Genomic DNA, 10,867 nt, shown 5'->3' on the forward strand with positions numbered 1-10,867 from the left:
TTTATTCTGCAATACCAAACTGATGTTGGCCTGTCAGCATTTAGTGGTGGCAGTAACAAATGCAACCCCCAGATGGCTGCAAAACGTTCACATGTCTGACGCTAACCCGGAAGTAAATAAGGGTCAGACCGCCCTGCACACTCCATGCTTAGTTTACAATACACTGTTGTCATTTCATATATGACATGTTTCCTAGCCGATTTTCCACTCTCGACCTTTTCAGATCCAACGTTACGAATAGCAACATGTGTGACAGCCCAATGCTGCGTTTTACATGCAGAAAAGTCGAGGTTTAAGTCGTTGCAAGGAGTGAATCAGCATCACATCAGCTCTGCAAGATCGAATGCAAACAGAGATGTCGGGCTTCAGTGCAGAACTCATCGACTACCTGGAGGGTAGGATCACCTTTGAGGAGTTCGACAGAAGGAGAGAGGAGCGAGAAGCTGCGGTGAGTGGACCGGGTAGCAGTAGCGCACACGTTACGGGGTTATAGCCACATGTAAACATGACAAATTAAGTGACATCTTGCGGTGGTCCCTTTCTACCAGCAACCAAGTGTCAAGCGTCTCGGGGAAGACGGCGAGGAAGAGGATGTTCAGCCCAGTACCTCTGCTCAAGGCCTTGGGACCGCAGGTACCCATTGAATCTCATTCAGTCTTTTTCTGTCTTTCGTATCCTTTGATGGACTTCCTGCAAAGCCCACAAGAGCACCGTGAGGGGGTTTGACCTCGAGCTGAAGGGTTGTCGGTTTAACCCCAATACCCCGCAGTTTACTTGTAGGTATCCCTCAACTAGATGACTAACCCTAACCGGCTCCATAGTTACCTGTATCTACAAAAATACACTGAAAGTCGGGGAAATTCCAAAATAATGCATCTCTTCTATTCTGTAACTGCAGTGGATGAGGGTGTGAGTCCAGTGGTCCAACAGGCCTTTGCTTCCATGCTGGAAGAAAAGACACCCTCGACAGATGACGACGACGACGAAGAACAGGAAGAGGAGGAGGAGGAAGAGGAGGAGGAGGAGGAAGATGAGGATACCTTGAGCTATGTGGACGACACCAATGACGCTGACTTCTCGATTGACGTGAAGAAGGTGTTGGAGAAGGAGGAGAGCGCCAGGGGGAGAGGAGGAGGAGGACGACGGAAGAGGAAGAAGAAGATGAAGAAAGAAGATGGAGGAGGAGGAGGAGGAGGAGGAGATGGAGGAGATGGAGGAGGAGGAGATGGGAGAGAGAGCCCTTCAGTAGGGGACATCTTTGCCCTGGAGATGGAGCTGAACCGGGAGAACAGCAAGATGATGAGGGTGAATAGAGAGATAATATTATTTTGTGTGTATGTGGGTTTTTTGTGCATAAATATGTGTTTGTGTGTGCATATATATTGGGGCTTTGACTCCGAACTTCGTTATTCAAACCTGTTATGGGCAGGCCAAGAGGGAGAGACGTTGGAGAACCCAACGCAGTCTATTCATATTGTAATGACCACGGAAGAGGCAGTGAATGAAGTATTGATTAGACAGCGATTTATTAGAAACCATAGCAACGCCGGTAAACAAACCTCGCGAAGCCCAATCCAGGTCTAACTGAAGGCATTTAATGGTCAAAATATTATTAACAAATATTCAAATATATTCGATTATTAATGTTAATAAACAAACAAACTTCGAAAATTATTTTTGGGCAAAAGTCAAAGCCCTAATATATATACATCATGTGTATGTGTCTGTGTGTGCATATATATATGCATAATGTGTGTGTTTCTCTAGGAGCGCCGCCATCGCAGTAAGCTGCCCCGAGCCCTCAGGGGCCTGATGGGAGAAGCCAACATCCGCTACGCCCGCGGAGAGAAGGACGACGCCATCGTCATGTGCATGGAGATCATCAGACAAGGTGTGTGTGTGTGTGTGTGTGTGTGTGTGTGTGTAGGGCTGTGCGATATGGGAAAATATGAATCTCCCAGGTGGTTTCCATCAAAACATTTAGAGAGAGAGAGAGAGAGAGAGAGAGAGAGAGAGAGAGAGAGAGAGAGAGAGAGAGAGAGAGAGAGAGAGAGAGAGAGAGAGAGAGAGAGAGAGAGAGAGAGAGAGAGAGAGAGAGAGAGAGAGAGAGACTTATAAACATTAAGGTCGAATCATCTAAAAATATTTTACACAAATAATTAATTTAGGCAGCATTTTCTTTATATGTAGGCCATTGCAATGAATTAAACAAAAAAATTATAAACTCATTTTGATACAATGTGTTAGATATTTTTGAGCCCATTGAATTTATGTAGGAATTGTAGGTGTTCTGCCCTCTACCTCCAGCGCCTTGCCAGGGTCGACAGATAGATAACTCCTCTCCCCAACAAACCACGCAGACACGTCCCAGTTAACTCTTTTGGTTGCTTGAAGTAGGGTAAAACAACAATGTTTTCCCAGGCCAACTTATAGCTAGAAAAGTAGTATAAGATGTGGGAGCACCTTGCATTCCGATTGTGTGTGTAACTGTTACGGAGCATGCAGCTGGTAACCATGACGACATCAGATCAGACAAAACGTTACAAGGATTGGCGTTATTTTTTTCACCCCTCACTCACGTTACTGCGTGAGGGAGAGGGAGAAAGCCACCGGAGAATGTTTTGAACACGAAACCAAGGCAAGTCTTGGCTGCCCCATGAAAAAACCCAGATGACCGTAAAATACTCTATACTTACAAAATAATAAATGTATGTATCGCACACAGCTATTTCGGAGATATATCGAGTATATTCAATATATCGCACAGCCCTGTGTGTGTGTGTATTTTTATACATTTTATTTATCAGAACTTTAATAATTTTTGATTTGGACTTTTCTGTTGTGAAAATAAAACAATAAAATAAAGTTTATTTTTTAACTGCATTACCTTATTATTTTGGTGAGGACTCATAATTAGCTACAAATAACCAATGTTAGGGAAATCTGTTTGTTTTGTTACGCGTTTCTGGAATTTCTTTTTTAAATATATATCGGCCGATATGTCGGAATATCGGATCGGCCTTAAAAATCCTTTATTTGTCGGGCTCTAGTTTAGACATTAGAGTAGTATATTGCTTTGCATCTCCTCACAATGCCTCAGTTTTGGAAGCATAGGAGCATTGGCATTTTTTGATTTTGTGTCGGTAGTAGTTGGTTGTTGATTGTATGTTCTTTGGTAATAATCATGACCTATTTTGTCTTCTTCTTCTTCTTCTTCTTCTCCTTCTCCTCCTCCTCTTCCTGCTCCTCCTCCTCCTCCTCCTCCTACAGCTCCGCTGGCGTACGAGCCCTTCTCCACGCTGGCCATGATCTACGAGGACGATGGCGACGTGGAAAAGGCGCTGCAGTTCGGCCTGATCGCCGCCCACCTGAACCCGTCCGACTGCGAGGAGTGGGTGAAGCTGGCCGACATGTCCCTGGACCGGGACAACGTGCGCCAGGCCATCATTTGCTACAGCAAGGGTAAGGACCCAGGGGTCCCGGGTTTCGAAACCCCCGTCACGGCACCGGTGGGCAACATGAGCCCCCATACCTTAGGGGGGCGGTATGTAGCTCAGGAGGTAGAGCGGGTTGGCTGGTAACCGGAAAGGTGCTGGTTCGCATGGTGTCGAGGTGCACCTGAACAGGACACTTCACCCTAACTGCTCCCGGCAAGCTGGCTGTCGCCTTGCGTGGTCGACTCCGCCGTCGGTTTGTAAATCAGTGGCCACTGGTTAAAGAAGCCCTATTTAAATGCACTCCATTAAACTTTAATCTATTCCTTAATGACGTAGGGGGGGGGGGGGGGGGGGGGGGTTGAGATAGTTAAGTGGCTATGGTGTCTGACTCCCAGGAGAAAGGCACTGGGTTTTTAACACCAAAACACTGCTCCTCAATGACGATATCCTGAACATTTTCAAAACTTTTGTGTTAAAGTGTGGCCATAAACTGAGCACATACTTCCTTCCAGCCGTAAAGTACGACCCCACCAACGTGCGCTACCTCTGGGAGCGCTCGGGCCTCTACATGCGCCTGGGCGAGCACAAGCAGTGCATGGACGGCTACCGGCGCATCCTCTCTCTGCTGCCCCGAGAGGAGGGCGAGCACTTCATGACGCTCTCCAAGGACATGGCCAAGTGAGGAGTGAGAGAGGGTGGACACGCACTCCTGCGGAGAACACGACCATATGAGGACACGCCCTGATACACACATTCTGAAAACACAGGGGTCTATGAGGACACACACTGATACACACATTCTGAAAACACAGGGGTCTATGAGGACACACAGTGATACACACAGTCTGAAAACACAGGGGTAAATTAGGACACACACTGATACACACTTTCTGAAAGCACAACCACATGAGGACACACACTGATACACACATTCTGAAAACAACATACATATGATGATTCAAGCTGATACTCCCATTCTGAAAACACGACCATATGAGGACACACAATGATACACACATTCTGAAAACACAACATGCCTATGAGGACACGCACTGATAAACACATTTTGAAAACACAACCATATGAGGACACACACTGATATACCCATTCATAAAACACAGGCATATGAGGACACACGCCGATGCACGCATTCTGAAAACATGACCATATGAGGACACGCACTGATACATACATGCTGAAAACAGGCATATAAGGACACACACTGATACAGACATTCTGAAAACAGGCATATGAATACCTGACAAATGAGGACACACACTCAAAGACTGATTGCGACGTACCCTGTTGTGTTATATATTAGGGATGTGTCAGAATATTTGATTATTCGATTATCGGTCACTTGCCATAGAAAATAAATGAAGACCATTCATTTATAGGGGGATTATTTGTTTATCAACACGGCGGATGTGCGAGCAGAATGATCGCCATAAGAAAATTAGTTTGACCAGTTGCCATGGATATCTCTGTGCGGTTAATTTGCAGTTGCGGTGTTAATTAGCGATGTTGTTAGCTTAATGTTTCATTCAAATGTAGTCAGAAAACGCGGTTATATGCTATAGACCCTATAGTATCTGTGGTATAAAGGCTGGGACGAATTTCAAATTATAAATACGTACTCTTTATGTTGAAATTATAGACCGTCAGGATTCAGCCTTTATACCACAGAAACTATAGGGACTATAGCATATAACGGATTTTCGGATTACAGTTAAATGCATTTTTCAAAATTTGCCAGCTTTCGTTTTGAGGGCTGAACAGACAATTTGACTGGAACTACTTAGCAGGTAGTTGTTGTTTTGCGTTCAAGATATTAAGTGATTTCTTGCCGATGATCGTGGCTGCCTTTGTGAATGTCGGCATACATCGAATAATCTGTGTGTGTGTGTGTGTGTGTTTTGGTGTGTGTGTCAGGAGCTACTTCGAGAGTGACGACCTGCCGTCGGCCCTGGGCGTGACGGAGGAGGCCCTGCTCCGTCACCCGGAGCTGGTCACCGACGACATGATCAACATGGCCGCTGAGCTCTACCTGGCCGGGCACCAGCACAGCAAGGCCCTGCAGGTAGACACACACACACACACACACACACACACACACACACACACACTCATGCACATACATACACAAACACACTCATATAGGAACACACACACACACACTCTTACAGATACAGGTTTTTTGATTCACAGGATCACATGACCCGCGTACAGTGTTGGTCTGTGTGAGTCTTCACCTGGTGCCTTGGTGTGTGGTTGTGTATTATTCAGGTGCTGGTGAAGTTCTCTGGTATCGTGTTGGTGAGGAAAGCCCCAGATAAGACTGCAGATCAGATTCCAGATCAGATCCCAGATAAGATTTCAGATCAGACGCCAGATAAGATCTCAGATAAGACCTCAGATAAGACCTCAGATCAGATCTCAGATAAGACCTCAGATCAGATCCCAGATAAGACCTCAGATCAGATCTCAGATAAGACCTCAGATCAGATCCCAGATAAGACCTCAGATCAGATCTCAGATAAGACCTCAGATCAGATACCAGATAAGACCTTAGATCAGATCCTAGATAAGACCTCAAATCAGATCCCAGATAAGACCTCAGATCAGATCTCAGATAAGACCTCAGATCAGATCCCAGATAAGACCTCAGATCAGATCCCAGATAAGACCTCAGATCAGATCCCAGATAAGACCTCAGATCAGATCTCAGATAAGACCTCAGATCAGATCCCAGATAAGACCTCAGATCAGATCTCAGATAAGACCTCAGATCAGATCCCAGATAAGACCTCAGATCAGATCCCAGATAAGACCTTAGATCAGACCTCAGACCAGACCCAAGTTCAGACGTCAACTCAGACCTCAGATCAGATCTCAGATTCCGTCACCAAACTGGAACCAAACCAGAGGGAGAAGGAGGGAGAGACGGAGAGAACGGAGACGGGAGGCAACGGGGTGGAGGGCGAGGAGAGAGGGAAGGCAGGAGAGGGGGAGAACGGGCAGGAGAAGGAGGGAGGGAAGGTGGGAGAGGGGGAGAAAGAGGGGGAGGGGGAGAAGGAGGGAGGGAAGGAGGGAGAGGGAGGGCAGGACAAGGAGGGGCTTAAAGACGGAGAGCAGCCGATGGTGGTGGAGGAGGAAGGAGCAGAGGCTGCAGGGAAAGTGGAGGAGCTGGGTGAGTACAGAGGATACACTGTCTATATTTTGACATCAACTGTCCAAAGTAAAACAAAAAAACGTCAGCATATCAGTTTACAGATATCCTTACAAATACTATGACATGTGTGTGTGTGTGTGTGTGTGTGTGTGTGTGTGTGTGTGTGTGTCAGGTGAGATCGTGGAGGTGGAGGTACCAGACAGTGTCCCGGTGGACATCCGGGCCAAGCTGATGGTCTGCCTCATCCACCAGCACGTCTACACCCCCCTGGACGTAAGACATGGACCCCCCGCCTCTTTACCCCAACTCCTCCTGCATTCCTACATCTCTCCCCTCCACCCCTCTCCCCTCTCTCCTCTCCCACCCTCTCCTCTACTCTCTCATCCACCCCTAGCAGAAGTGGAGACGGTTAACGATGTGGGTTCAATACACGTTATGTCATCCAGACAAACTTCCTCTCTCTTCCTCTTTCTCCCTGTAACTCTTTTTATTTCTTTCTTTCTTTCTTTCTTTCTTTCTTTCGTTCTTTCTATCTGTGTCTGTGTCCGGGTTTCTCTCTCTCTCTCTCTCTGTTTCCCGGGGTTCTCATCATCTCCTCTCTCTCATCTCTCTCGTCTCTCGATCTCTCTCTCTCGCTCGCTCATCCTCGCTCTCAGCTCTGCTCTCTCGATCTTCATCTTCATCCTCTCTCTCTCTCTACTCTCTCTCTCTCTCTCTCTCTCTCTCTCTCTCTCTCTCTCTACATCTCTCTACATCTCTCTCTCTCTCTACATCTCTATTTCCATCCCACTTTGACTTAATGCCATGCGGTCTCCCCGCCCCCCTCTCTCTCCTCCTCCACCACCACCCCCCCCCCCCCCCCTCCACCCCAGGGCCTGCTGACGGAGATGATGGGCCAGAGCCCGGAGGAGGTGGGCGACCTCCACCTGGACGTGGCCGAGGCCTTCCTGGAGGAGGGGGAGTTCAGCTCCGCCCTGCAGCTGCTCTCCGCCCTCGTCACCTCCGTCAAGTACAACCTGGCCGTCGTCTGGCTACGTCACGCTGGTACGCAAAAAACACACCGCCCGTTGATGTATGTGTGAGCACTCGCTGAACTGCGCTGGTCATTAAAGTCAAACCTCTTTTTTTTTTGGGTTGCAATTTTTTGAATGATTGATAAGATAAAAACTTTATTTCATCCCATGCATGAGAAATTCACTTGTTTAATGAGATCGTGGAATTTGAAAGATGCAATAATAAAATAAAGTGAATAAAGTGTCCAGCAATACATGCATACATAAAATAAAAAAATCACAGAGATAACAATGTCATGCCATAAGGGCATGTGTGTACACGCCTAGGGGTTAACCAATAAATGAGGCTAAGAGGTCCTTCACCACAGAATAAATACTTAATTACACACATTTACGTGTGATTCTCTCCTACCTGCCCTCTTGTGCTGCCCAAACAGGGACCACAATGGAAATAAGCATTCAGGCTTTATAGTGTCATCCCTGACTATTTATGTATTTTTTTTAGGTATGACACACAGTGCTGTTCATATTTTATATCAAAAAGGTCCAATAAAATCAATTAATCAGTGAGCCTCCTGTCAAGGACTGATAAGAGATGATCTCTGTTGGGGCTCTTCTAGACAGCTAGGTGTTTGGTTTACTGGAGCGGGATCATGGAGGATAAACTGTGCACATTTACAGAGAATCTTTAATGAGACAACCCATTGTTCAGGGATTTTGGAGTCATGTTGTGGGCCAAAACATCAAAACACACAAAGTAGCACCAACCAAAACGTGTTCTAACTAGGGGTGTAACGGTACACAACAGTCACGGTTCGGTACGTACCTCGGTTTTGAAGTCACGGTACGGTACAGGACGGTTCGGTTCATAGTTATGGTGAAAAAACTGATTGCTTGACAGAACGAACATAAGTTTAATTAGTAACGAATTAAACACAACAGTTTTAGCTGTCAGTATGAAACATACAAATAAAATGTTTAACAAATATAAAAAAAATACTGCTGCAATTCTCCAATAACCCTAACATAAAATTAATGAAAAATTCAGTGTTAATGCTCAGTCTAGGCTCTTTAAGCTGGTATGTAAACCCTATGTAAACTTTAAGGGTTTAAAGAAAATATTCTTGCAGCTCTCTAAAGCTCTGAAGTTCTCATAAATATAAATATCAATCATTAAATAAAAGTGCAACTGCAGCCTTAACTTAAATTACAGCTTATGTATTTTATAATCTATTGGTGTTTTCATTGCCTCTCGTAGGTCAGAGGCAATGAAAACACCAATAGACCTGGTGATGGCATTTGCCCGTTCTGAATTCCCAGACAGGTGTAGGGGTTGATTAAATAGTGTAGGGAGCTGGGTTTGAACGGTTTGAACAACTTTTTTTTCATTTCGCAGCGGTGACAGTAACACCTGGATGGTGCTGTCACGTTAAAATTGTACCGGGGAGAAAATTTTGTGCATGTTCGATGTGTTTCCATTTGCATAGACGATCGCTGTTGAACAATGTCTGCACACAGCTTTCGACTTGTCCACTCGTCTTTCCCCATTGTGATAATTAACCTGTAATCCAAAGTTCTCCCACACTTGGGATTTAAATGACAGGGGGGCATCTTCAAGCTCCGGTTTTCTGTTGTCGCTCGCCATGCAGTTCGCTCTAAGTTCGCTAGTAGACATCAATCCACACAGTCGCGATCGCGCTCTGCTACTGCTACTAGTACGCGGAGTTCGCGCACGTGCGAGCCGAGCCTAATAAGTCTAAACGGTCCGGGGGGAACTCCGACTTCAAGTTTTAAGTTCCGCACCGCAAAACAAGCCTTTACCTTCGCCATATTAACGCTATGTACGCCACATTTACGGACCGCGGTGCACCTCTGTAACCGCACCGAAGTGCTTGTACCGTGACGGTTCGGTTCAAATACGTGTACCGTTACACCCCTAGTTCTAACCATCTAAAGTTTAGACTCTAAAGTAAAGACTCTAAAGTTTAGACGGTGAGAGCCTATTTTGGATTGGTTCTTATAGTTGTATCTAAATAGTTTAGACTCTAAACTCTACCCAAAGTTTAGACCTGACTTTTAAGACTCTAAAGTTTAGAAGGTGAGAACCCGTTTGGGATGGTGGTTCTTATAGTTATATCTAAACAGTTTAATCTCTAAACTCTACACTTGTTTAGACTCTAAACTATTTGGGAGGGATGGGAAGCCAAAGGTTAAACAAAAGAGGGCTTCTCAAGCGTGGTTTAATGACCAGACATGGCTATAGTGGTGACCCAAATTCCAACTAGCATAGCACCTTGCAAAAGGAGAGAGGAAGGGAGTCGACTGTAAGTGCAATGAGAATGAATACCAAGCTTTAAAGTGTTAAATCAAGTCCTTATAAGGTACAGACCGTTATATAATTTGTTATAATATCGTTAGGGTTATTTTTTCCGCGCCAGTGACGAATAACGTCTGTATGGCCTCGTCGACCTCTGACCTTTGACCTCTGACCTCTTTACCTTATTAGGACTTCAAATGAAGTCCTAATAATTTAAAGTCTTTCAAATTAGGACTTTAAATTAAGTCCTAATTAGGTAAAGACCGTTATATAATTTGTTATAATATCGTTAGGGTTCTTTTTTCCGCGCCAGTGACAAAGTCTGGATGGCCTCGTTGACCTCTGACCTTTTGACCTCTGACCTCCAGAGTGCCTGAAGGCGCTGGGGCACCTGGAGGCGGCGGCGGAGAGCTACGACCGCGTGGTGGAGATGGCCCCGCAGCACCTGGGGGCCCGCCTCTCTCTCTCCACGCTGCAGCAGCAGCTCGGGCGCCCCGAGTCGGCCCTCAAGGCCCTGGAGCCCATGTACGACCCCGAGACGCTGGCCCAGGACTCCTCCGCCACGCAGAAGGTGTGTGTGTGTGTGTGTGTGTGTGTGTGTGTGTGTGTGTGTGTGTGTGTGTGTGTGTGTGTGTGTGTGTGTGTGTGTGTGTGTGTGTGTGTGTGTGTGTGTGTGTGTGTGTGTGTGTGTGTGTGTGCGCGTGTGTGTTGGTCTCAAGGATCTCAGTGGCTAGTTTGTTTTCATATTATGTATGTTTAGCGGTCCCGTTTGACAGTTTGATTAGATTAATATAATAAAAAAAGGGCATATTGAGGCTTTAATATGAATTGAGTTGAATTGAGCCTTAAACTCTTAGCTGTTAATTGTTAGCCTTATATTTGTGGGAGGTGGCTCTCCAAAGTCCCGCCCCCAATGCGCCAAATATGG

General features: G+C 45.9%; 1 protein-coding gene across 1 annotated transcript in view; it reads left to right on the forward strand.

Annotated features, from left to right (window-relative positions):
* Window positions 1-85: 85 nt before the first annotated feature.
* The window catches only part of gtf3c3 (general transcription factor IIIC, polypeptide 3), a 13,584-nt gene continuing 2,802 nt past the window's right edge, over window positions 86-10,867 (forward strand). The window contains exons 1-12 of the mRNA XM_056588424.1: window positions 86-448; window positions 546-633; window positions 899-1,305; window positions 1,768-1,891; window positions 3,271-3,462; window positions 3,950-4,115; window positions 5,370-5,517; window positions 5,724-6,434; window positions 6,537-6,627; window positions 6,782-6,882; window positions 7,482-7,653; window positions 10,308-10,510. Of these exons, the coding sequence (XP_056444399.1) occupies window positions 344-448; window positions 546-633; window positions 899-1,305; window positions 1,768-1,891; window positions 3,271-3,462; window positions 3,950-4,115; window positions 5,370-5,517; window positions 5,724-6,434; window positions 6,537-6,627; window positions 6,782-6,882; window positions 7,482-7,653; window positions 10,308-10,510 (2,508 nt within the window). The 5' untranslated portion in view covers window positions 86-343. The remainder of the gene's footprint in view (window positions 449-545; window positions 634-898; window positions 1,306-1,767; window positions 1,892-3,270; window positions 3,463-3,949; window positions 4,116-5,369; window positions 5,518-5,723; window positions 6,435-6,536; window positions 6,628-6,781; window positions 6,883-7,481; window positions 7,654-10,307; window positions 10,511-10,867) is intronic.

This window comes from Gadus chalcogrammus, chromosome 4 (assembly GCF_026213295.1).
Source record: "Gadus chalcogrammus isolate NIFS_2021 chromosome 4, NIFS_Gcha_1.0, whole genome shotgun sequence".
Classification (NCBI taxonomy): Eukaryota; Metazoa; Chordata; class Actinopteri; order Gadiformes; family Gadidae; genus Gadus; species Gadus chalcogrammus.